Source organism: Leuresthes tenuis, unplaced genomic scaffold (genome assembly GCF_036924035.1).
Source record: "Leuresthes tenuis unplaced genomic scaffold, fLeuTen1.0.hap1 SCAF_21, whole genome shotgun sequence".
NCBI classification, from domain to species: Eukaryota; Metazoa; Chordata; class Actinopteri; order Atheriniformes; family Atherinopsidae; genus Leuresthes; species Leuresthes tenuis.
The window spans coordinates 9,305,989-9,333,051 of NW_027325375.1; the positions used below are offsets into that span (position 1 = coordinate 9,305,989).

A 27,063-nucleotide genomic window follows, 5' to 3' on the forward strand; every position below is an offset into this window, starting at 1 on the left:
ACAATTACACATCTGTTCACAACCAGTTTATGGACCGATTATAGCTTTGGTCTGTAATTAAACACCGTATTTGCTGTGTATTACAGTTCTGTATATGGTCGATACTGATGCTTTTAATAGGAATATAAAATTGTCAGTCTTTGTAGCCTCAAATGTAAGTGTCCCTGGAGATAGAGAAAGAATCTGACAACATATCCTAAAGAGAGGCGTTCATCAGTGATGGAGTTATGACCCTTTGGTTTCAGATTACCAAATGTTGAAGTACAGTGACTTTTGTTCTGCACATTTCTGGACGTGAAACAGCCCTAGAACACTCAGGAGAGGAGATACAGCAGTTCATGACCTTGGTTTTCCAGCTCCGCACCACATCGTTTTGCTTTGATTCTATTGGCTTGATTGTTTGAAATGCATGTATAATATTCATAATGATGTTTTTAAGTGTCGAATTACATAGTTAATAAAAAAATTTTTACATTTACAGACAATACTGGTCGAAATAAGACAGCGAAGTAAGAGGTATCAGCTGGATGCAGATAGATGACAAATGTCACTACACACCTTTAAAGAGTCAAGGACATCAGAAACTACGCAGACCACAAAGAGTAAAAAAAAAAAAGAAGGAATTTAATAGTAAAAAGTAAAACTCCTGGTGCATGCGAACATGCTTCATTTTTGGCAATAGAAGGCAATCCCACTTGATTTACAGTCTGTTTAGTCAACTATCATGGTATGAAAATTGTAGTAACAACTGACAAACTGGCAAAACAAAATGTAACTTTGGTGATTTCTTTGATAAGAAAATCCCACATTGTTGACCAGTTTGGAACAATAAACAAATATTTTTCATAAAGCTGACATCTAGTATCTGATGACATGTGATTATAAAGAAATATCTTACAAGTACAAACGTAACAATAATTGTGCCAATAAGATTGTTTCAAGTGTGCTTTTCTTGACACGAACTTTGGTAACAGTGCAAAGTAAAAAATGACCATAAATGGGGGAAGAAAAAAAAAAAAAACAGTCCCCCTTTGGTCAGAGTGCAGAGACAGCTGTGACTGCCTCAGTGCTCTGATTGTCTCTGTGTGGGCCCAGCAGGCGGTCTGAGGAGCTCTCAGTCCTGTGGTCAACGGACTCTTCAGCGGGGTCTTCAGGTAAAGCCAAATACGTTGGGATGGCGTTGAACATGACAAAACCCACAGTGATGACGACAAAGGAAATGATGTACAGGGCTGAAAACTGAGGATGAGATGCAGGACAGAATATCATTCATATGTTTAAGGAAATCTTTTTCTGTCACAAGTTCCACTTAAACAAGTCTAATGATAAAACTGTAGAGGAAAGGGTGCTGTGTATGTGCCATTTTCTACCATAGTGTCCCTGCTATAGTCCAACAGTAGGAACACATTTTAATAGTTGAAATCAGTTTGGTTTTCAAAACACATGATTCATGATCTAACTGGTCATGTAAATATTTCGAGCAGCCATCAACTTCCTGAATATTGTGCACACACAGCGCACAGATCATTTTAAAGAAATTAAAGATTCTACAAACTAACAGGCGTTAATTGACTGTTCAATCCAAAGGTGAGTGCCATTTGTCACCCACCCACCCCCACACACTTTTGGGAAGACAAGTGCACTACCCACCTTGTAATGAAAGAGGAAGAGGCCACAGAAGAGGCTGAAGAGATCTGCAGTGAGCAGAGAGAGGTTGACCGCTGTAGCGCTGGTCATCTTCACCACTACAGGCATGAAGCTGTACAGCGCGAACATACACAAGGCGTAGCCTGCAAACAGCATAGCTGTAGAGCACAACGGATGAACGTCAAGTAACAGAACAATCAAATGTGTTTCAGTAACTGTGAGTGCATTGTTGACTTACATATGTAAAGACTCCACGTTATGGCTGCTACTGCATGCGTTTCCAGCACAGCACTGCAAAAAACACTCCAGTTTTATGTCCTGCATGAATTTCATTACTGACCGACTACTTTAATCAAAACTTCTAGATGCACCAATTTGGTTTGTTAAACATGCAAACAAATTAAATGAACAGTAGTAAGAGCTTTTCACTTGGTCATAAAGGTTAGTGTTCTATAAGGACACATATTTATTTAAAAACCATTAGCATTGATAGCCAATATTTCCAGAAAACTCAGTTTTTAAGATGTCACGTTTTTTTCCATGTGAATGCGTGTGAAAACGCTGTCAGTGTCTTGGAGTTTCACAGAATTTTTCACTTTTTTTCACAGTGTAGATGTGACATCATTCAAAGATCTTGGTGCTGAGGTTACGTACTCAGAACAGCAAAAACACACCAGACTCACTGACTGCAGACTGTCTGACTGGAGCAAAAACAAAAAATGTCTGAAATGAGGTAGATCTGTTGTACTAGCAAAAAAATTCTTATTTTTATTTTATTTATTTATTTTTTTTACAAACTAGCAAAAAGTAAAGAGAAGTAAATGGATTGCTGACAACTGGAATTCGTGCCCAGAAACATGGATTTGCAGTGAGTATTTTGTGTTCAGTATGTTAGAAAACTAAAAAATTTTATATGAAACTTATTTGTAGCTCCTCCTCAATGCTCCGTGTTAACACCCTGGAAGATGGGAACAATTAACTTTTTTTTTTAACCATTTTTAACCTCTACTTCTCTGTGTATGTATATATATATATATATATATATATATATATATTTCACTTCTATATTCAATTTGATGTTTTCATTCTCTATTTTTTTCTTTTATTTATTATTAAATAATAATACCGGTAAATTTGTCACACTGTTACCTGTATATGACGATAAAAAGTCTTTCTAAATGTTGGAAAGCAGAAAATCTTGCAGGACAAGGTTGTCATTTCAGCATTGACCACGAGTGCAGAAAAGGATTGATCAAAAACAGGACAACATATTCATTAAAACATGTGAAAATATTGTGAATATGTACATGAGTTAGAGTTCCATCTATTGACTTTTAATCCCAACAAACTTTCACTAGCCACGAAAACCGTTAACTTTAATTGAATTTTCCTGTAATATCTGTCAGTGCTGTGGTTGGTTACGTTAAGTAATGACGTCAGGCTATGTTAGTGGCTACGTTTAAAGTTTTTGATGGTTTAATCTGTTGGTTACAATGGCTATCACTGTATCATGTTCGTTCCACGTTCCTTGTGTAGCTCATATGTTGGAGAAAAGCTCATAACACACCAACGATAGAAGGTGATATACTACAGACTGCTTTTGTCACTTCTTTTTATTACTTTACACACCTATGAACACATGGCTATGGTGGTTTGTAACTGTCAATGGTGAAACAAACAATAGAACTAAATCACCAGAGTATACAAGGAATATAAATAATAACTTACAGCTGTATACCACTAATGACAGTCCCGAAGAGGCCCATCATGCCCAGAAACTCAACTCGGCTCAGGTTCTTCACCGTGTGCTCCTGGCACATGTTGGATACAGCGTAGAGGGCGGCACTGAGCAGGACCAAACCATCGCCCAACACCACATCACTGGCTGCACAGAGAGATATAAATTGGAATCCAGCAACAGTATTAAGCCATGACACCAGACATCAAGAAGCAAAACCTTCTTGTTGAACCCTGGATATATCATGCTGAGGATCTCCCAGTTTAGAACCGTGTAAGGACAGATGGCCGTTTGCCTCTTAGCACTGTTCCCTGAGCTCCAATGAGGGGTTTTCTGAGGCCCGTAGGCGTTTACGGCTGCTCAGGCCAGTCATTGTGTCCCCCGTACGACACAGCGGGTCTTTGCCTGCGTTAACACTTAGTGTGACTATTGCAAGATGGGTTTCCCACAAATCCAAACACCACCTCGACCTTGCTACACAGCGGACTACTGCACTCCTGTCAGCCTGGTCTGAGGGCTCCTCATACTTGATATCTGAATGACTCCCTGTTGTAGTCCACCCGTTGGAACCTTAACCTTGATGCTGTCTGCATCTTTGACAGCCCTTTCAGAAGCATAATGTTGTACAAAGAGAGGAAATGTGAATAAAAAAAAAATGAAAACAAACAAGATATCTATATTTCCAGTTGGCTTTCTTCACCCAGAAAGTGTGCATGCTCATGAAGCAGACATACTTTTATAAGGAAAAATGTGAGTTAAATAATCATTCCTAGAAGATGATATTCAGAGCAACTGTGGTCTTTTGACCTTTCCAGCAAACCTCCACATCTGATTATGGATTTGTGCTAACAATAGGTAGTCTGTTGTTGTTGTTTTTATCTGTGCTTAAACTTGGGTGAAGGTTACAGATAAAAATGATCCTTACTCGATCCCTGAACTCTCCCGGCTAGAACATCGGCTCCCACCATGGCCCCCACTCCCAACAAACACACTGTCACGGCAACAAAGTGGACGGGCCTGTATCGCGTCTTCAGGAAGAACCAGGAGAGCAGCATCAGCACTGGGATTACAAAGCAGTCCAGCAGCTGCAATACACAGAAATGCAGACATACCGGTGTATAAAAGCAAGGAGAGACATCTCGTTTCATAAAACAAGCTGATGAGATCCTGTTTTAGCAACTTCATGTTTTGATCGAGCATTTATGCTGTCATTGGAAAGGACCGTTTCCTCTCAATAAGCTCTCAAATATTAGTAAAAGCTTGTATTTACATGTCTTTCACATCAGACATTAAATTTTTATGTGGTTTTTATGTATTTTTGTTACCATTACAATTAATTTTTCTCCATTTCAGATAAATGTGGTATATAAAACTGCCATAGCAACAGCAACACAACACTGAACTGAAGTTATTACAACCTCCACGGTTTTCCTGTACCTGGATACTCGTCAGGTTGGTGAACTGATAAGCCTTCACAACTGCATAGTTCGCCTCCACATCTGCCAGACCCATCACCAGATACTTCCACCACTTGGTTTTTAAAATCTGTAGGATGTTACCGTCACCTGTGGAGACAAAATAGCCAGTACTTCAAAAACTAGAGAAGTCGTTTCTAAACGGTTCTCTTAACTGCTTCAAATGTTTGTGTTGTTGTGTTTTTCTGTTCCATTTGTTTCCTTCATGCCTTTGCATCATCTTGCAGTAAGATGTTGTCTTACTAATAAACCTGCCCTCTTTCATCTGAGCAGATGTTGTCTCTTACAAAAGCTACTTTGCAGAAATTATCAAATTCACAGGTAATTTGACAAACAGACATAGAAACAAAGTTAGAGATTTGCTGCTGCAAAACATAGCTGAAAGAAGACACCTAATGAATGCTAATGTGTCCATTTATCTGCTGTGTATATTGTTTTCAGTTGGTTTCCTAATGCAGGTTGAGAATTTTCTGCAAAGAAATGTTCAAGTAAAAAAAGTTGACTTTCAGAGTTTGTCATAAATTAACCGACAGCGTGGACATCAAAGCAATAATATTTTCCCCTAAAGCAAGTGTATAATTCTATCATTAAACTTATGAAGTGATTTAAGTGTTTAAATTTACCTTAATTTTCACAGTGCAGGTGGAAAGACATGTTTAAAAAATTAGGACCCACTGGAATCAATAAGAGACATTTCTTGAGTGAGTGGTGGTCTGACCTTTGCGGGTACTGAGGATTGTGGTGTAGATCAGCAGCAGCAGGGCGTAGTTGAGGAAGCTCTGCAGCATGGGGGTCTCCACCTTTGCATCTGTCAGGTACTGGCAACTCACTGCAGTCCCACAGATCAGCAGGGACAGGACCTGACCCATGATTATGGTCTTCACCAGACGCCTGAGGAGTTGGCAACGAAATAGTCAGTCACATGGACAAACAACAGCTCTCCTGTTCATCCTCTTAGATTCATCAGTGAAGGAAGAGGGAGCTGAGGCTGATAAAAATGTTTTAAATAAAATCTCCAAACTCTGAAATGGTATAGTATCATGTAATTTGAAAACAGAAGGGAGCAAAGGACTTAACCCTGTGGTACGCCAGCCGATAAGTCAGCTGAGCTGTTAAGGGGGCAAAGTTATTCAGAGGGGCCAAAAAGCTTCTATCAAGGGGGCATCGAAAACTGAGAGCAGAATATTAACATTAATATTTAACTCCAACAAAATTACATCAAAGCCAGAACTTATTTAAGTAAAACCAAATCAAACATTCTCTTCTATCAGCACTCAGCAGTAGGTCTTTGGTCACTTAACAAAAGCTGTCTCTGTGCAATGAAGTTGCATTTATAAATTAAATCAATTGCAGAAATTCCTCTCCTCAGAACCTTGGATAAGGACAGTTTAGAGACTGGTCTGTATTTACTAAAAAGGTAAACCAATTTAAAAAAATGAGGTTTCTTTAGCAATGGCATGTTTAAAACTGTGTAGAAAAAAAAAACAAAGGCCAGAGAATTATGCTTTTAAAGTGACACGGCTGACAGTGGGGATTATTTCTTTAAGCAGCCAAGTGATAACAATAACCAGAAGGCAGGAGGAGACGCTATACAACTATGGAAGGAAAATCTGTTGAAACTGAGGGGCAGAATTGACATGGGGAATGAAAATCTAAGGTAATGGTTGTTACTGAATATCACCTGTGAAAAGTGAGCTGATCTTGCATCGGTGTAGTGACATGTAGCAGCATAAACTGCATGTTGCCAGTGAAATCCCATCTTGATCTCACAGTCACTACTTGAATAAATATAAATAAATAATAAAATTCTTAAAAAATAACCTTTGTACAGGAAAAAAACTGTCTAACTCCTCACACAACATGTAGTTTACCATTCAAAGTAAATTAAGAAACAAAACATATATTAAAGTTATTGAATCATTCCCCCCTTCCCTGACATGCAGTACAATTATGTACTTATTCAGATGGCTTTGTCTTTAAACCTCAGACAGAGTCATCTCATAACATTCAATGGAATCTTTTTGTTACATTTTTTAAATAACCAACAGTATAATACAGACATCTCCTGAGGCCACAACAGAAATCATATGAAGTTTCGGGTGAGATATCTACTAAAATAACCCTAACTTCTATTTCCGGTAGAGTAACAAAAAGTTTTAGATTTAAAAAAAAAGCTGCCATTGATATTGCTCACCATGTGAAGATATCTCTGAAGTTAAAACTATACATTCCACATGCAACCCTCCATTTCCCACACAGTCTGTCCTCCTCAGGATGCTCCATCACTTTGAGAGCTAAACCTGGAAAGACAAAAAGAACGGGACAGATTAAACCCTTAAAAAAGGAGTTAAGAATTAATGTCTTCCAAACTCAATTTCATCAGACTACCCAAGCAGAACATGGTCCAAATCCCCACAGGAATGTGATGTCCTTTATAATATGATTAGCACTTCAACTATGGACTAGGTAAGTGCCATCCTCTGTTCAGACAAAGCCTGCGGATTTAGTTGTTTCTAGACTTCAAAAACCTACCACGGTAAATGTGGCCAGCATGGAAAAAACTAAAGCACTTAAACTTCATTTCACTTATAGCTTTAGTGTACACCCAGAAGTTGGCGGTGTTGTAGATTACAGTTAACCGCAATAAAGCAAAGTAAAGGATGAATACCAACTTGGCAACCGTAAATGTCGTAAAATGTTGTTCCACTGGGTCTAAACAGGTAGAAAGGACTGACAATAGCGATAGAATAGTTAAACTGTTACTTGTTCAATGGAGCTTGGAGTACCTGCTGTACGCGTCCGAGTGACAGCGTCGTTCATCATCGCTTCCTTGTGTCCCTGAACAACCAACGCCTGAAAATAACTCCAACAACTTCATAAATCTTCATATACCTTCTACACTTCAGTCATGCCATGATAAGTGAGATGAATTTCGATAGCAACGTAGATTTGTCTAATTCTATGTGACTTGGCCACATTCTGTCCCACGCTGGATATCCTTAAAAGAGAGCGTGTAGCGAGTCATTCTAACTTCGTGCCGTGTGGGCCCGCCTTCTTAGCTTTGATTGGTTGAAGAAGAACTGAATGACGTGTGCACTTTGCAATCACTTGCTGTGGATGGAAGTGGGAGGAGGCTTCACATGTCAACGCGTATTCAGCTCAGTCACACAGACCTTAAAAAAAATTGCTATAAATTCTCTAATTTTTTTAAAAAATAAATATGATACACGATACGTTACTTATACAGTCAATGATTTAAAATGAAGCCTCCTTCAAGCTGAATCATAGCTTCATGATTTTTTTTTTGCCTATAAAACTTACTTAAAAACCATTTAACCACCCAAACCACTTCAAAAGATATTCAAATGAAACTCAAAAGTGCCCAAACGACAACAAATAAATATTTTAAACAGCGTCAAAAAATTAATTATGCACAATGGGTAAAAAATATCATCTTCAGGTGATTTAAGTACTTTTGGTAAATTGTCTCACTTTTACTAAAGTAAGGTTTATTTAAAGAGCTGTATTAGTGGTAAAGGATCGGTATACTTTCTGAAACATTAAGCTCCAAAGTATCACCATTTATGTCTGTGGGTTTCTTAAAGATATGTTAGGAAATAAATTAATTCACTCAAACTTTGATAATGACTTTTAGATACTGTTTTCATCTGTTTCAATTAGTTGTACATTTGATGGACTGACACCCTGTCTGTTATGTACATGTGAGAAGCGAGTTCCTCTATTACAAAAATAATACAGTTATCTCTACAATTGGAATTTTACTCTAGTGAAGTTGTAAGTCCATAACTGAGCCCAAATAGTACACATTTACTACATATATTTCAAGAAAAGTGAAAAGTGTTATAAAATGCACTAAAAACTTAAATTAATGGACAGTGAGAGCAACATTGAATGTTATCTCAAGATCACAAGTTGATTATTCTTTTATCTTGAGATAATAAAGCTAAGTTTTTCTCATGATATTAAGTAAATGTTTCTTGCAAAACCAGCCATTTGTTTACTGAAAATCATGACAGAGTAATCTGTTATCACGAAGAAAACGAGCTCAAGGTGATTATGAAATGAGTTCCAAAATGAGCGGCTTACACCTTACTGCATTGTTCATGATCAGTATCAAGACAGCTGGGGAGGATCTATAACATTAAGTCAGGGCTTCAACTAGCTTACGAGGCTGAACTAACAAAAGATATTAACTAGTTATCTTGAGAAAGCAAGTTTTGATATAATGATCTAATCAAAAGGTTATCACAACAAAACAACATTCATTTGTAATTTACTCATTTGTTTGAAGATCTCTACTTCACAGACACAAGTTCTAAACTGAAATGGATTTGCAAGTTTTGCAATTTCTGGAATGGGGTATGGATAAAGATTATTATTATTCATTTATTGTCTCAACAAAAGCAAATATATCTAAAAAGTTGTCCTTATTTCTAAGTAGCTCTTTCCTTCTCAATGCATTTGTTTTACGTCTATGTTTCAGTCATCAGAATTGCATCGTCTGAAATGAAATCACCACTGGTTATCTAAACTGTCCAAACTACTCTTGTGTGAAAGCCCCTGTGCTTGCGTTTGACCAGATACCAGATACCGTATACCAGAAATAAAAACACTAACTTCCCACAGATTATACAAATATTGTTTTCTCACCCCTTGTCCTACTTGCTGTGATATGTGGGAAAAGCTGTCTTCCTAACTTTGAACAGACAGTGATGAGATTGAACAGAAGGTCATTCAAGCTAGACTGGAGCCAAGTGCTGAAAGAGATAAGAAATTAATGGCCCAATCATTTTGGGTAACTGCACCAATAGGAGCAGTGCCAGGCAATATTTATTTGTAGTTGTAGATGACAAGTAGCCGCAGTTATTGATTACAGGCGTATCAGTAGTTTCACATTGCTCCCACTGCACCCTAGCAACTGATCACAGAACCTTAGCAACCCTTTAAAAATGCCATAGCAACCAGGATGTCCAATCAAAAAGCTGTTACTGAACTGATCTAACCAAAACACCATTGTAACTGCCCAGCAACCATTTGGTAACATCCTACTGAACGTCTGCCTGGAAAGCTGAGCCTGTTGCTGGAATCTTTTATAGAAATAAGGGAGGTTTATAGTAGATTAGAATGAAATAGGAGTTTATTGTCCTGCAAAGTAGACAAAATAGTGTTTTCAGTACAACGCAGCAGAAAATCAGCAGTACAATGTGGGGGGTGCTTGTGGTCTTTCAGTAGGAAGGTTTGATCTCCAACTGCCCTAGTGCACATGTTGAAGCATCCTTGGGCAAAATACTGAACCACACATTGCCCCTCCATGCATTTTTCTCAATTCTCAATTCTCAATTCAAAGGAGGAAACACCATAGCAGAACAGGTTCAGGGTTATCATCTGAGTGCCAACACTGAAACTCATGTTATATAGAAAGACTTATTTTAAAGTGTTATATTATTCTGGTGTGTAATTTTATTCCTTCTTGTCATTAATATATACATAAAACACATACAATAGTATGGTAGTTATACAATGCAGAGCCAGATTTAGATCCTTTCTATCTTGGAGAGTGTTTTTTTTTTGTCATACTTCAAATTTTTTTTAGTGGCTGAGTACAAAACACCACAATGGTGTAAAGGTCACATAAGATTCAATTACCGTAAGTTTCTCATAGATGTTTTGCATCTATTTATTTCAACTCTGTCCTTCCAGCACAGAGTTTATGAAAGTTGAATATGGAGTACGAATGTGACAGCTTACCTCATCAATTGGTTAGCTGTCACACAACATGGGGTCGTCACATCCAAAGATGACAAAATGATTATCAACAAATACAAACAATGACTTAATAGTGAAACATCTCTTTTTCATTTTATATTCAGGACCAAATTAGTTACATAATAAACAATAACGTCAAACTTTTTTTTTTTTTACCAAGCAAACTCATATTTGGAATTGCTCTAGTTGTGACAAACAAAAATGACATGTGCAGCATCATGGGTCCATTTGTTGACGCAGCACATGTGACATGGCTTGGTATGCCACTGATATGCCATTTCACAAGAGCAGGCAGTTCTTATGGCTGTTTGAGAAAGCCTCCATTCAAATGACAGAGAATCATTCCTCATAATCAGGCATTGAGCAGTTCCAGACTTTTGTCTCTGCCTTCTTTCTTGACAGATCCAACTTTTGCCATTTGCCTACTCTTCTTCAGACAGACGTTTTCAAAATTGTTCTGTATTCTTTTAGTTTTTAAACATGGTATTCTCAACTTTTGTGACATTGTGTTTATTTTTCAATTTATTATGTATATGATAGAATAACATTATATCAAACACTTTAAAAAAATATATGCATAATATAAAATATATGGAGATTAAAACTATGTTACAAATGTTTATTATAAATATACAATAGCATAGAAATAGAACTAATACAACAAACATAAAACAGATATTTACAAAATTATCACTGCGTGCAGAATCAAATGAAAAACTTAAAATTAGCAAAGCTGTAGGCTACGTATTTTAACATAACTTTGAGTAGGACAAAAAAAAATAAAAATGAAGTGGTTAATTGCAGATGATATTACCTTGTCAAACATATGTTTTTATTTATAAAAAGCCATAATTATTCACTCCTTTCAAAGGATAACTCAAAAGTACATTTTCAGAGAGCGTTGCTATTGCCAAGAGCGCTGCAAGGGCTGTGGTAATGTGATAAAGTTAATCTTCATCCGTCTTGTAGTTCACGCGAGATTTCACGAGAGGATAAGTTGAGGGAACATGGCGACGTCTAATTTGCTAAAGGTAGGACCCACTTCAATTCAAATATTTGTATTTAACGTTCACCGGAGTGCTTGTCATTTTTGTCATGCAATATTGACGTTTTGCTCCAACCTTAACGAACAGCTCACAGCACGTGTATACGGTTGTGCTGTCAGTGCTGACTTTAGCTGGGAGCAGTCAAGTTACATCTGGCTAACATTAGCTACTTATCAGTGATTTAGCTGGCTAAATTGAAAAGCTACAACAGAGCTAAATGTGCTGGAAAAAGGTAGACACAAGGGAGCAGGAGAGTCACAAAAGCGGATTGGAGGCATACTGTTAGTCTAACCTCCGTTAAAATGTGACCATAGTCTTTGTACATGCTAGCCTCTAAGCTCATATCATCTGTCATTCAGTGGCTCAAGAGTCTGCAGCTGACCAGCCCCTTAAAAGACACGATAAAAGCCGCAAGGAGCAACTGTCACAATCGTTTTGAGCACCTCACAATTCTCTGATGCTTTCTAACAAAGCTTTGTTCGCCAGGCGTCTATGACAATGATAAATCATATCGCCAAGCAGGTGAAGGAAAGGACGCACAGTTACAGGCTGACTGTACAAAAAAATTTCACTGCAGACAAAAATCAAGTCTTCTGCACGAAGCATATATGTATATAAACACTGCATCATTATCCTGTTAAAGATACCCTGCGCAAAAATATGCTTCCCTCTAAATGATGTGCCTGTCCTATGAATCCTTTGCTAAAATAATATTTCCTTTTTCAGTTTTTCCTAATGTGATTATTTCAGCTTTATTTACAAATATCTCCCATGACAGGACAGTATAGAAACAGAACAGAGTCACAAAATCATCCAATTTCACTGTCCCTCAGCCCAGCCGGTGCATTCGTCCCACCTCTCATAGTCCACACACATATTTCGACCCATTCTTCAACATAGACCACGTTTCCTCTCACCTATGCTGAGGTATTTGATTAAAAAATTCCTCTGAAACCAACTTGTTGAATTTAAGGAAGCTTCGACTGCTGGAGCTCGTACAACTTTGGTGCAGATATGAACCACTTTGACTAAGCAGTCACCGTTATTGCTTTTTAACATTTATTTAAAGAATGGATATAGAAAAATAGTTGAGATTAAGTCACTGCAGACAAAGAACAGAAAAGATTTACTCAGGCAAAAGACCAATGCAAACAAAATAGTATTTTTTTGCTTTATATCATTTTAGCAATTTTGTGTAATTTGTTGTTGTTAATTTTTAAATTTTTTTATTATATAAGCCTGTTTATTTTGCACCTTCCAAATCTCAATTACACTCAAACCTGTAAAATTAGCAGAGACACCAGAGCTTTTGTGGATCTACCATCCAGCCTAAGATCATTTACTCTTACGTGGTTGAATATTGTGGTCGGGAGCATTGCAGAACCTGAGAAAAAAATCCTGCTAATCTCAGCTCCTTTTGACAGATCTGTCCCATACAACATAATAACTACTTTACATGATTAACTGATTTTATTTGTTGTATGTCAGAGTTCTGTCACCTTTCTCTTTATTACTGCCACATTTGATTATTCAGCGGACTCTCTTTATGCTCCTCTTCTGCTGATGGTCTTTGCTGGTTGAACTAAAATTGTACTGGATTCATTGAACTGGTACTTCAGGATGAATATAATAAAATAATACATAATCTAATGTTTTTTCTTTTCACCAGATGTAAACAAAACGTCTTATTGCCAGAACTTAAATAAGGATTCAACACTTAGTGTTGTCTGCTTTCTTAGCTTCCGCAGATCTGTGCTGCATGTATCACCCAAAAAACATGATCAAAATCATTGTTCCACAGCAGTCACACTGAAGAGGCTGCTTGCACTGCCAATGTTTCTGAGCTCTTTTTATTTATTTTGTCTTTGCCAGTGTCTTGAAATAATTGGCTGATGCCAGTTGTTTTAAAATGGCAAGATATTGAGCCAGTTACATGTTTACCACTAGATACAAGATGGCCAAGTTGAATTAACGAATTAACGAAGTCTTCAGTTTTTGCAACTTTATTACCAAAAAGCTATGATAAGTGAAAATATCTTTTATGCCATATTATGAAGCTTGAGCTTGGTATTATTGGTAATTTTTTGCTTGGAAAAAGTCACAATTTTCCAAAATAGATTATTACTTTCAACTCTGTCCCAATCTCCATCCACCTCAACATATTCTTGTCATTTGCAGAAAATACATTGCGCTACATCACACTTTAGATCAGCTACTGTACTCCTTGAAACAAACTTATAGACAGTCCCCACCAGGTTTTCATCTGGTGACTGTGAAAAACTGAAGCATGTGATTTACGCAATTTTCATTCTGTATTTATTGAGTGAGCCTTTGTAATCTCTTTATGGAAGATTCGTCACTGATTCAGAGTTTCAGTTCATTTATGTGCCCTCCACATTTCTTATTGGAAAGATCCGTCTTAGAAATGCAACTGAAAGACACTGTTCAGATAAAACATGTCAACAAAACAATCTTCTGAATATTGTTTATGTATTCATATTAGAGATAAACTGTGTGAAACTTTGTGAAACCTTAATGATTTGTTTTACTTTAGTTTTGCTCGTGTTTCACCTGTTTGAACACTTTGATGACTATAGTTCACTTCTCCTGTCTGTTCCCAGAACAAAGGCTCCCTACAGTTTGAGGATAAATGGGACCTGATGCGCCCCATCGTACTGAAGCTCCTGCGGCAGGAGTCTGTCACCAAACAACAGTGGTTTGACTTGTTCTCGTGAGTGTTCTGTGCTTTCAGATAAAGTTTTGATACTCTGCTGTTAAAGGTGAAAGAGGATCGTCGATTTTGTGTTTTCTCTTTTCTTTGTTTCCATAGAGACGTCCATGCTGTTTGCCTTTGGGATGACAAAGGTCCAGCTAAAATCCACCAGGCTCTCAAAGAGGACATCTTAGATTTTATCAAACAAGCACAAGCAGTAAGACAGTAGTTTTAAAGTTTTTCTTTGTAATTTTATCTCTTTAATGTTCACAAAAATATGGTGAAGGAAAGTTTGGACTGCGCTTTTATATATTTATTTATTGAATGATGTAACCTATTGAATTTCTCCGCACGGCTGATCAGAAGCAAGATTCACCCACACTGCGGTGCATCTGTTAATGTAACTGCTGGAGTTCAAACTTGTGTGTCTTTATGCTGAAAATCATATGTATATGTTACTGGGTCATATTGTCAATGCAAAATGTTATGGAAAAGCACCAGAGGGGTCTTTTACATATTCAGTTGGCACTATTTCAATTAAACACATGTACTATTTTAGAAAACAGTGCATGTGTGAAAGGGGCTTTAAGCTTTTGCATGTAGCAAACCGACCCTGTCTTGTGTTTATCACCCTTTCTAAGCGGGTACTGAGTCACCAGGATGACACAGCCCTGCTAAAGGCCTACATTGTAGAGTGGAGGAAGTTCTTCACACAGTGTGACATCCTGCCCAAACCTTTCTGCCAGCTTGAGATCACTCTGATGGGCAAGCAAGGAAGCAACAAGAAATCCAATGTGGAGGACAGCATCGTCCGCAAGGTGAGGGGTACCACTGACCGAAAGTAGCTTGCTATGTTAGGACAGAAATAGTAAATAATTCTACATTTTCTCTGTGGTGACTGCAGCTCATGCTGGACACATGGAACGAGTCCATCTTCTCCAACATTAAAAACAGGTTACAAGACAGTGCCATGAAGCTGGTTCACGCTGAGAGGCTGGGAGAGGCCTTTGATTCTCAGCTGGTCATCGGAGTGCGAGAGTCTTACGGTGAGAAGCACAGTGACGCAGTCACTAAACTGTAGCAATATTGGGAAAAGTGTTATTGTTTGGATCAAAATATTGTTCAGGAGGGCTCATAATGCATTTTGTAACATGTCTTTCAGAGCATGTGAAGTTTATATCCCTCCCATTTTTTATAGTTTTTATACAGTCACAAAGCACATTATCAGGACCAGCAATAAAGCTGCTTATTTTTTAATAAATCATGTGGCAAAACTGCAGAAGATCAAATCCAGCAGACGCAATTCGGAAGCTTTTGTTAATGTGCACATGAAGCATCAACCAGAAAAGTGTGGAATCCAATATGCAGTTGTTGTGCAGACAGACATAATTTGATGATGAGAGGTCAGATGAGAACATGATGGATCCACAACAGCATGAAAATGTGTTGAGGCCCTCCGTGTCAGCCATGAACAGATATCTGGGATTGCAGAGGTTCACCAAAGCTGGAAAGCTGAAGGCAGGTCAAAGGTCAGAACTGACAGAAGGAATCCCAGGATCCAGCTTGTGGTGATGGGTTGAGAAGGTTTTATTGGCGCACTGAGCCCCATAATGTACATAATTTTGAGGGCACAAGGGCACTGAGTCACCATGTAAAAGTCTTAAACTGTTTTTATGAACATGGCAGTGATCTGAGTGGAAGTGCAGCTGACAAACATGCACAAGTTGCGTTTGACTCCAACATGAAGCAGATTGAAATGAATGTTTCCACCATGTCAGTCTGACCCCGGCACGAAATGTGCTGTTCCTGTGTCTGACTGTAATATCGTTCTTTTCTGTGAGCAGTGAACCTGTGCTCCAACCCTGACGACAAGCTGCAGATCTACAGGGACAACTTTGAGAAAGCTTATATGGACTCTACTGAGAGGTTCTACAGAACACAGGCACCATCCTACCTTCAGCAGAACGGAGTGCAAAACTACATGAAATATGTGAGTCATGGATGTATTATTGTAAATGATTGTTGTTGTTGTAAATGATGGACACAACACAAAGTTGAGAGATGAGACCTGAAGGATATTTTCCCTGTTTTGATGATGATGGTTTAAAAGTCTGTTGGATGAATGAAAAGAAAAAAACATTAACATCTAGCAGGATCTGCTGCCCGGAACTTGTCACACGTCATGATTCAAAGCAGACGTATTATGTCTTTCGCAGCATGGGCCAACATGTTCACACTCGGTATACTGGCAGTCACTGACATGTAAACTCAGTTTTAGGAATTCCTCCAGATCCTTTTCCCTGGAGCACTGGAGTATAAAAGCTGAATATTTTTAAGATTAATTTAGAGAATGCCCTCCTTTGTGAGAGAATACTGATCTGACTGTTTGCTGGAGACGACTCATTTCAGACATGTTTCAGTGAATGAAAGCACTTTCCGGTCTGTTAATCCTTACGATTTGTCTTTCAATTTCTTTTTAATTTGCTCTTGTGCTTTGAAATGAAAATGATGTGCCATGGATGTTGTAAGTTATTTATACTGTAGTGACTAAATCAACTGTAGTGACAGCATTGATGTTCGATTTATATATCTGACAACAAGAACAAACTAGAACCTCAATACAAATAGAACAACACAGCTGCTACAGCCAAAGCCAGGGTGGAAAGCTGGCAGAAGGACTCAGTTGGATGCCCCATCACAAGACTCAAGGAAATTAAATTATAATTTGTATTCTTATGGCTTTTTAAGGTTGTCTTCGAGTGTAACCCTGGTGGTATCAGTCAAGATGTAAATTCCAAAACAAATCAGTTAAATTCACTGAATTCTTGTTTTATCAAGACTTTAGCTATTTTAATATATAATTCAATTACATCACAACATCACATACTTTCAAATCTTATAAGGCTATAGAGCAGGAAGCCTTACTTAGTCTTTGTGATTGGGAATGTACTCCCTCTTTTGAGATATGTTGTATTTTCCCCGAAGCTCAGTGCCTTTGAATTTGTCTCTTATCTTCTTTACCTTTGCAGTTACAATGGTGATGTAAATAGTAAAAAGCTCTTGAGGCCTGATTTAATTAAGCTGTTGAATTATACTTTATTCATCTCTATGGGGAAATTATAAAGTTTCAGTTTAAGTTATTTAGGAAAAATAACTAAATAACAAGAAAAAAGAAAAGTAAGATGAATAAAAGTTTAAAAAGTCTCCAGGGATCACCATCTCCAGGGTTTGTTTCTTAGCAACATGTCTCGCGCAGCATTTGCGGTTTGCACAGGTGAACTGGTGGAAAGAGTAGAATGGAAGTCCAGAATATGTTGATGCAGCCATGACTCATGATGCTGCAATACAGACATTCCTGCTGTGTCCTCATCTGCACGCCGCCCTTCTCCATTTTATCTACCAGTCATCTCACATTCCCCATGACGATCAAGACAACAAAGGGTTAAAACTCCTTCAGGGCATTCCTTGTGTTTTGGAAAGCTCAATCGGCTGCTATTGCATGTAAACCCCTTTTCTGTTGACATGGTTTATTCTTAAAAGAGATACTAAAATTCGCCTTAAATACCAGCAGAAATTACTTATACAGGAAAATATTTTTAAAAAATCAGTGTTTTCACAGAGAAAGACAGCAGAAAGTATTAAGACGATACAAAAAAGGCACTGCAACAAGCTTTCACCAGTGTTAAAGGTCTTGCTGAGATATTTTTTTTCACTGCTTTAAGTTTTTGGAGCCTTTTCCAAAAGCTGCTGTATGTCTTCAGGTCATTTCAAAACTCAGCATTTTCTGTTACCATCAAGACTAATATTCTTTAGCATCTTTTAACTTTCAGTGCAAGTAAAATGCCAAAATGACAATGGCATCACAGCAGAGCTGAATAATGTCGTCTTAAATCATATCTTTGTATAAATGTATTCTCTCACCAGGCGGATTCAAAGCTGAGGGAAGAGGAGAAGCGGGCTCTGCGATATTTGGAGACAAGACGTGACTGTAACTCTGTGCAGGCAGTGAGTGTTATGCATGGTGTGGTTCTCATATTGCTGACAGTTTAGAGTGGAAAGTGAAAAAGTTAGCCTGAAAATGCCTCTTTCTTCAAATTCTATTGAAGAAATATGTAAATGTATATATCTTAAAGTTGTATTTATTCGATCAGGAGAGAAAATACTGAGTGGTTTCTTTCTTTCTTTCTTTTTTCTCAAAATGTTGAAATATCCTTTCAAATAGCAACATCTATCATCATACTGCACAGACTGTATTTCTAATGTGTTCCTTTTGTTTATCTTTCCAGTTAATGGAGTGTTGCGTCAATGCACTTGTAACATCATTCAAGGAGACCATCTTGGCCGAATGTCCAGGCATGATCAAACGGAATGAGACAGAGAGTGAGTACAGCTAGACTGCTCCCACCGAAAGCTGAGCCAGCTCAGGTTTGCACCAGGATGTAGTCCTGTCTGCTCCACTTCTGTGACATGAAGATGGTCACAAAGTAACAGTTTGTGAGATGACCTCAGCTTGGTTTAGAAATCAAATTTAATAATAGGTTTTAAGAGATGAGCTGTGTAATGTTCCTCAAAAATGAACTCTTTTAAATGTGCCCACAAAGCCATGACATAAATATTCTTAGGTGTGCTGTGACAAACACTGCCAGTGAATGTCATTAAGTTGGATGCCCGTTGTGAATTGAATATAACACATGTTTGGAAATCTTAGAAGAACTCTCCCTATGTAAATGTAGAGCTTGCTGGAGAATAGTGGTTAGGTTGAATAGGAACAAGAACTCCTGTAAGCTAATTCAGATAATTCATCTTATACGTTTCAGTGTCGGTTTGTTCACAGCTTTATTTAAAGTGAGGCTGTGTCTGAAATTTGTTGCAACATAGTATTTGGTAAGCTAAAATAGTTCATAGATTGACCCCTTTATATACCATTTACAGGAAAAGGGCATCAATTTCCCATAATGCAATGCTATAGTGGCGCATAAAAATAGATTTAATAAAGGGGTGGTCTGTTGTAACATCAACAATTCTTAATCATATTTGTACTTAGATGTGACAAAAGTATTGACGGGTTGCCGTGGTTATGCAGACCCAGGAGTGCACGGCAGTTTTCCACAGAACAACACAAGGACTAATGCTTTAATTTTACATACTAAATGTTAACATTTCATAGGGCAAATTTATAAAGGCAACCGTCATACTGCAGCAAAGTTCCTCAACATATGAAAGGTTCTGGTGGAGGAAAGAAAAATCTTAGATAGAAATTTAGTTAGTTAACAAGAGGTGTGAAAGACACTTTCATCAGTGACAAAATTCCTGAAATGATGCAGTTGTTTGACACTTCTCATTACAGATAAGACTTGTATGTTTTTCAGTATTTTGAGATGTTTTTTCTCTTGAATCTTTTTGTTCATCAAACAACAGAAATGAGATTTATCTCTTCTTGCAGTTTAGTTTAGTTTATCAAAAATAATTTTCTAAGTAATGAAGTTAAAGAGTTGCTACTCTGGGTCATGGATACAATTATTTATTTCCAAAAAGTACTGAGGCTTAATATTTCTGGGTGCTGTAATCTTGCCACAGTTGCAATTCATCAAACATTTCCTGTTTACATGAGCCTAAAATCCACTCAAACTGGGCCCATGCAACGTCTCTATCCAGATATTTCTCATGATCCGAATGGAAAACACCAGAATGAATAATCTTAAGAGTAGATTAAGTTGAATAAAATGTTTATAATTGAGACCTCTGCTGGTTTCTGGACTGCATTAGCAACTTTAATGGACGTGTGTGTCTGTGCACCCCCTCAGTAATGGGTTTTAAAGCAGCCAACATTCTGCCTGTCTTATAATGTAGCTGCCAAATGAGAGTTTAGTATTCAGTGTCACATCAGACACTGCTCTCACTTATGTTGCTGCAGAGTAAGACAAGTCTGGTTGCAGTCATCACCCATGTAGCAATTCAAATAGCGATTATCTTCATGATATAAACCTGTTTGATTTATTTTTCGGAATCATATGTTGGTTTTATTGCAATGAAGCAATTAACAGTAAAATACCAAAGAAAAGCACTGTTTCTTTTACAAGAATAGTCTCCCCTGTAACTCGCAGCTTACAGTGTATCTACAAACTGTTAGAATAATTTTCCTTTGATCCCAGAGTTGCATCTGATGTTCTCTCTGATGGACAAAGTACCCAGCGGCATCGAACCCATGCTGAAGGACCTGGAGGACCACATCATGAGTGCGGGCTTGGCTGACATGGTGGCTTCAGCAGAGACCATTACCTCTGTAAGCATCTCATTAACACACTGTACTGAGAACTCCACTAAGAAAGAAACGCCATGAAATGTAACTGAATCCTGAATTTCAAGGATGATTACCAGCTATGGGAGGCTGGGTCTTAATTTTTGTAGGTTTTGGAAGTACACCCAAGGTCATTAAGAGTTCTTTAATGCTTAGTCATCATACAAGTAATCTTAACTGAAGGTCCACCTGAATGTAAGATAATTAATGGATAGTCTCACGTCCTGTTCTTTGTCTGCAGGACTCAGAGAAATACGTGGAGCAGCTACTCACCCTGTTTAACCGCTTCAGTCGGTTGGTGAAAGAGGCCTTTCAGGATGACCCGCGCTTCCTGACAGCAAGAGACAAAGTGAGTTAGACTTTTGCTAACTTGTCCATCATTAACAGTAATATGATGACTCAAAATATTCTCTACTATTTCTTAAACCTCTCTACAGGCATATAAAGCTGTTGTGAATGATGCAACGATATTTAAATTAGAGCTTCCCATGAAACAGAAAGGGTAAGAAAAACACCTTCCATCAAATTCTGCTGTAGTTCTGAACGGTAAAAGTAGTCATATCCATCCCTGCTCACCTGTGTTTACAGGGTAGGATTAAAAACTCAGCCAGAGTCCAAATGTCCAGAGCTGCTGGCCAACTACTGTGACATGCTCCTGAGGAAGACCCCACTTAGTAAGAAGCTTACTTCTGAAGAGATTGAGGCCAAGCTCAAGGAAGTGGTAAGTTTTTGTCATTAATCATGTAGTCTATTACTGGAATCTACAATACTGTATAAAATCTTTTAAAGTGCACTTGAGCAATAGTTCTCCAGGCCTTGAGAAAGTCTTTTGGCAGCTTTCTCACTTATTTTCAGTCTAGTCTTTGTACTTGACCATTTTCATTTTCTTAGCACTGAGCTATGAATCATTGAAGTTTAAAAAGGAACCTAACTCAGGGGGTGAACCAGAGTTGTGTCGACACATCAGACAACTTAGCAAAGAACCACATTTTCCATGTGTTGGGGTTAGGGTACAGTCTGAAGCTGAGGGCATCCTGTGGCCTGTAGATTATCTCCCTAACTGGTACAGGCAGCACGTTGTGTCCCTCAGCCTTTTTATGGTGTGCCACAGCTTTTTAAGCAAAGTGTTGAATGATGGTGTCAACCGGACTGTAGAGAGGAGGCTGAGGTGATAAATTCACTCTAAATGCACAAACATGAACACTGAAGTATGAAAACACCCCCTCAACAGGATCATTTTATTGTCACTTCAGTTTAGCATCGACCCAGCTCTGACTCTTGCTAAAATTAACTGATGTCATTTGTGACACAAGTTTAAAGGAATATGTTTCCACTCAAAATCTTTTATTCTATTTTTTTCAGCAGAGCCTGTTTTAATATTTGTGTTGATGTACTGCTTCATCTTATAGTTTAAAAAAATATATATATATTTAAACTGAAATTCAAAAAATTATCTAGCTGTAGTCTGATGTAGGAAAAGTATCAGCTCAGCACTTAAGGCTCTCACCCAGAGCTGTAACTGACCACATGAGTGTGTGTTGTTGATTTAATGACAAGGCAGATTGGTTCTTCGCTGTTATCAAACTGGACATCATGTCTTTTCATGGCATGAGGTTTAACCAGTCAGTCTCTACGGCACTCTGATTCTGAGTCTCTACGGCACTCTGATTCTGAGTCTCTACGGCACTCTGATAGCCTTTTTCTTTTTTTCTTTTGACAGACAAATCATATCTCAGAACAATGTCTAGGAACCTATTTTCAATAGAATGTCAAATAGACACATGTCATAATGTCCGTGCAGCCTGCTCTGAGAATGTGCTGCCACAAAAATGAAACCCTTAAGGGAAAAAAACTGGATAAAACACATGAAATCATGCAGCCCAACGAGCTCAACATGATTAAAGTCTGATGAAGCGGAAATACATTTTACATTCTGAGTTTGTCACATCACAGACTAATGTTTTTTTAACCACTCAGCCAAACATGAATGACTAAAACAAATATGAGCTGAATAAAGTTAGGTCTCAGAATCATAGCAAAATATGCTCTCTGGTCTGAGATGCTGGGGGTGCATCTGTTCCTGATTGACAGATCTCAGAAATCAGATGCAGACGGTGCAGATATGACATTTTTTGGTCACCATCCAGCGGTGACCCAAGTTATCAACATTGTTAGACCTTGCAGCTTTACATTGTCACAGTGAGTATGTCCAAACTGCAGAGGGGTAGCAGACATACATTTGCTGCAGTGTGAGCACAGCAGTGGAGTGAGAGGCTGAGTCTGGCAGTAGCAGCAGTGTCTCTGTTAAACCCAGCTATCTCTGAACTCTATCACTGACAAATTCACACTGCATCCACTGACCAAAGTGGATCTGAAACTTCTGTGCTCTGAGTGGATTTGCAGCCCTTAAACTTCCAGGATGCTCTGCTGGTGTGTTGCCAGATCTGTGGTGGCTCCACATTTCAGTTTTACTCTTCACTCTTCACTTGTTCCTCTGCAGTTGACGTGACCATCAAAGTTCTGCTTTTTCTTACATCCAGAGAAGAGTTCAGCATTTCATTAATAAAGGCAGAGCTCACAAGCTAGTTGCTAGTCTGAGGCTAATGAAGTGTAGTAGGCCTATTTCTAACCTTGTAGTGTTAGGGGTAGAGGTCTTATATTACAGTCCCCTGCATCACGGACTGTGATTTTAGAGCTTCTCTAAAAATCCTGATCAGAAAACTTACAAAAAACAGTTTAACAGTCCAACTTTACAATTCAGTAAAACACAGATCTCAGCTTTTGAAATGTTTTCAGCAACTTGCACATATAACTTGTTCCCTTGCAAATCCCTGAATTAGCTTTTCTCATACGTTAATTGGCTAAAATGATGACAGAATTAAGGAGGAATCTGCATAAGAAAACAGCCGGTACTTCTGATATTGATCAGCAGTGTGATTTTTGCAGCTTTTAGTGCTGAAGTACGTCCAGAACAAAGACGTGTTCATGCGCTACCACAAAGCCCACCTCACACGTCGTCTCATCCTGGACATCTCAGCTGACAGCGAGATAGAGGAGAACATGGTGGAATGGCTCAGGGTAAGATCTAGGTGGATGGATATGTGTTTTTCATTGCATTCATTTTAACAATTGTTTTTTCTTTTCCATGCTCGGTTCAGTAAATAAAGGAAGCCGTTTCCTTTACCTGAATTTGTTGTTCTTTAGCTACCAAGGACATAAACCTGTGATGTCATTTATCCTAACAGGAAGTAGGAATGCCAGCTGACTATGTCAACAAGCTGGCCCGGATGTTTCAAGACATCAAGGTGTCTGAGGATCTCAACCAGCATTTCAAAGAAATGCATAAACATAACAAGCTTGCTTTACCAGGTAAAGTCTTCATCACACGTGAGCAGCAGCAGGCAGACAGAAAAGCCCTTTTTAAACATGAAATGTGTAACATTAATGGCTTCGTTAGCCTGGAAAAATTATGGTTTTCTGTCATTCAGACTTTTAAGTTAATGTTTCTTTAAACTTCATGTTGACATGACAGAGTTCAACGGTACTGACTCAGTGTAGGTAAGGTGCACTAGGTTAGACATCATGTATTGGTATATAATACCAAAGTCTTTTTGGAATTAGTTCTTACAGCAACATAGTAATATGTGTTGATGTGTTTTTGAACGCAACTGCTGTGAAATGTTTTGTAAACTATATTTTCTTTCTCTGCTGTGCTCTACTCCCCTGCAGCCGACTCTGTCAACATAAAGATCCTGAATGCCGGAGCGTGGTCGAGGAGCAGCGAGAAGGTTTTCGTCTCTCTTCCCACAGAGCTGGAGGATTTGATACCTGAGGTTGAAGACTTCTACAAGAAAAACCACAGTGGGAGGAAGCTCCACTGGCACCACCTCATGTCCAACGGCATTGTGAGTGGAACAGATCTGAAAAAAGAACCTCACCGGTTATTAGAAAGAGACTCACTTGAATTTATCATTTCACTCAACTCTTCTACATATATATGTTTATTCAGCTCTGAGATCAACGAAGAACACTATATGTGTTTACTTAGCAGTAGTTTAAGTGGCTGGTGAATTGTTAGAACTAAACAAATGTCCTTCATTTCTCCAGATAACCTTTAAGAATGAGGTGGGCCAGTATGACCTGGAAGTGACCACTTTCCAACTGGCTGTGCTGTTTGCCTGGAACCAGAGGCCGAGGGAGCGGATCAGCTTTGAAAACCTCAAGTTAGCCACTGAGCTGCCCGATGCAGAGCTGCGACGCACTCTCTGGGTAAAGACGCATGATGAAGATAAAACTGCTCAGAGAATGTTGGAAATGAGCTTTTCTGAGCCACAGATGTTGTAGATTGCAGTGCTCTCTGTGCTCAGTTTTGTCACTTAATTAACTTGTTGTTGAGCTGATTTTTCTGCTCTTTCCCCTTAAACTCTCCTCCATCCTTCCAGTCTCTGGTGGCGTTCCCCAAACTTAAGCGGCAGGTGTTGTCATACGACCCAGTGGTGTCTTCACCCAAAGACTTTACAGAAGGAACTCTATTCTATGTGAACCAGGAGTTTTCTCTCATGTAAGGAATTTTAAAGTCAGCATGTTGTATGAGACCGACTGTCAGAGACATTTGTCTTTTGTAATGGGTTTAAAAGTAGAGGACTTTCTGTTGGGGATTTAGCATTTAGCATTCGTTTTGCCAGCTGTCTTTATTTCCCTGTGGGATTTGATTGGTTTGACAGGGCTTTCCTTCCTTCTAAAACTTTCTAAATAGAACTTGAAACCTAAAACTGGAATTACATGTGCACAAAAGACCAAAACAGAACAACATTTGTATGTGTTGTAAACTTCAACCAGATCGACAGAAAGCAAACTGCTCTGGTGAACAGTTTACTTTATCACTTCACAGAAAAAACTCAAAGGTCCAGAAAAGGGGGAAGATTAACCTGATTGGTCGACTGCAGCTCACCACGGAGCGCATGAGAGAGGAAGAGAACGAGGGCATCGTCCAGCTCAGGATACTAAGAACACAGGTATGAAGATGAGCTCACAGCATGCAGATCTCTCACACTCTGAATAAACATTTCCCATCGCTGAAGTTCAGCAAACATCTGGGGTAAAGTTTGTATAAACTTATCCACAATTCCATGTGACTCACTGCTATTTCTTTTCTGCTTTATCTTCTTCTGCCACATCCAGGAGGCCATCATCCAGATAATGAAGATGAGGAAGCGCATCAACAACGCCCAGCTGCAGACAGAGCTGGTGGAAATCCTAAAAAACATGTTTTTACCACAGAAGAAGATGATCAAAGAGCAGATTGAGTGGCTGATAGATCACAAGTACATAAAGCGGGATGAGACGGATATAAACACCTTCATCTACATGGCATAGCGCTGCACAGCACATTAGGATGACTTGTGTTGACTTTGGTTTCAGTGGATCAGGCCTGATGGACGCTAGAATACTTCCAGGCTTCCCGTCCTCTATTTAAAAGAAAAAACCCAATCTTGTGCAGGGAGAAATGAGTTTAAGACTGAGACTTGTTTAAAAAAAAAAAGATAAACTTCCTGCCTTAAACTTGTATAAAGAAAACAAAAGAGATAAATCTTCAAGTTGGAGTGGGAGTCTGCACCAAGTGGTCACAACTGTTTTAAGGTGCGGGGAGTTTTCTTTGCTGTCCAGATGAGGCAGTGGTCTGTTTTTGATGCCATGATGTCTCATGTGGGCAGCTACTACCACATTCCTGCTCAATGCTTGCACAAGTCTAAAGGCATGCTGACAGGAAAGGCTGAAGAACTCGAAATATCTGCAGTCCAGTTTTATTCCATGTCAAATACAGACCACTTGAACAAAACGCTGCCCTCCTTCCTCAGAGGCGCGCTGCTATGAGCGCCTCTGTTTATCACTGAGGGCTGATGCTGTTGTGATTTAGCATCACAGTTAGAGTGATAAACACTTAATTTGGACATTCGGTGTATACAAATTCAGACAAGCACTTTGCAGTTCGCAGGACTGAACCAAACCACAACATAAAGCCAACTCCAACCCATCAGCCTCTGTCTCTGGGTAAATATGAGGGTGTGGGGAGTCCCTCCTCCAACCGTACCCAGGGACAGAGGTGGTGTTGGAGTCCGGAAGGTCAGCTCGTGTTTGGAACAGCCCTCTCATCTGCAGGAATCCTGGGAGAGGAGGCTGAGGTCAGTATTACAAAATACTACAGTTCAAAGCTATAAGAGAGTGTAACATGAGATGTGAATAATGGAATGAATAAATAAACAGCACCTTATTATAAAACACACAGGCTTGTCGTTCATCATAGCTCAGGCAAAGGGTCCAGGCAGCAAAGGTGCAGCAGGTGCTTTTGTCTTGATTCC

At 38.7% G+C, this 27,063-nt stretch overlaps 2 protein-coding genes across 3 annotated transcripts; one reads left to right on the forward strand and one right to left on the reverse strand.

Moving 5' to 3' along the window:
• Positions 1-607: 607 nt before the first annotated feature.
• Positions 608-7,860, reverse strand: slc35f2 (solute carrier family 35 member F2). 2 transcript variants are annotated; one of them, XM_072374270.1, is made up of 9 exons: positions 7,651-7,860; positions 7,055-7,160; positions 5,579-5,751; positions 4,823-4,950; positions 4,311-4,470; positions 3,376-3,532; positions 1,886-1,938; positions 1,651-1,805; positions 608-1,239 (listed from the first exon to the last, which is right to left on the reverse strand). In XM_072374270.1, exons 1-9 carry the CDS (start codon positions 7,736-7,738, stop codon positions 1,036-1,038), a joined length of 1,224 nt encoding a protein of 407 aa, XP_072230371.1. In that variant the 5' UTR covers positions 7,739-7,860; the 3' UTR covers positions 608-1,035. The 2 variants fall into 2 exon arrangements, with proteins under 2 accessions (XP_072230371.1, XP_072230372.1); XM_072374271.1 differs by having other exon boundaries at positions 7,647-7,860.
• Positions 7,861-11,627: 3,767 nt separating this feature from the next.
• On the forward strand, positions 11,628-26,985 carry LOC140279632 (cullin-5-like). Its single transcript, XM_072374787.1, has 19 exons — positions 11,628-11,678; positions 14,315-14,424; positions 14,524-14,623; positions 15,048-15,224; positions 15,311-15,452; positions 16,251-16,396; positions 18,331-18,411; positions 18,693-18,786; positions 20,559-20,689; positions 20,946-21,053; positions 21,142-21,206; positions 21,293-21,425; positions 23,651-23,782; positions 23,950-24,073; positions 24,434-24,609; positions 24,812-24,973; positions 25,147-25,265; positions 25,596-25,719; positions 25,886-26,985. The coding sequence occupies exons 1-19, from the start codon at positions 11,655-11,657 to the stop codon at positions 26,078-26,080; spliced, it is 2,343 nt and encodes a 780-aa protein (XP_072230888.1). The 5' UTR covers positions 11,628-11,654; the 3' UTR covers positions 26,081-26,985.
• Positions 26,986-27,063: the final 78 nt, after the last annotated feature.

Coding starts and splice junctions, on each gene's coding strand:
- slc35f2 (XM_072374270.1), bottom strand. CDS start 7,738: ATGAAGTTGTTGGAGTTATTTTCAGGCGTTGGTTGTTCAGGGACACAA. Junction 5,752..7,054: donor TTCAGAGATATCTTCACATG/GTGAGCAATATC, acceptor CCAACTCCTCAG/GCGTCTGGTGAAGACCATAA. Junction 1,939..3,375: donor GTCATTAGTGGTATACAGCT/GTAAGTTATTAT, acceptor TGTTTTTTGCAG/TGCTGTGCTGGAAACGCATG.
- LOC140279632 (XM_072374787.1), top strand. CDS start 11,655: ATGGCGACGTCTAATTTGCTAAAG. Junction 24,074..24,433: donor TAACAAGCTTGCTTTACCAG/GTAAAGTCTTCA, acceptor ACTCCCCTGCAG/CCGACTCTGTCAACATAAAG. Junction 24,610..24,811: donor ACCTCATGTCCAACGGCATT/GTGAGTGGAACA, acceptor TCATTTCTCCAG/ATAACCTTTAAGAATGAGGT.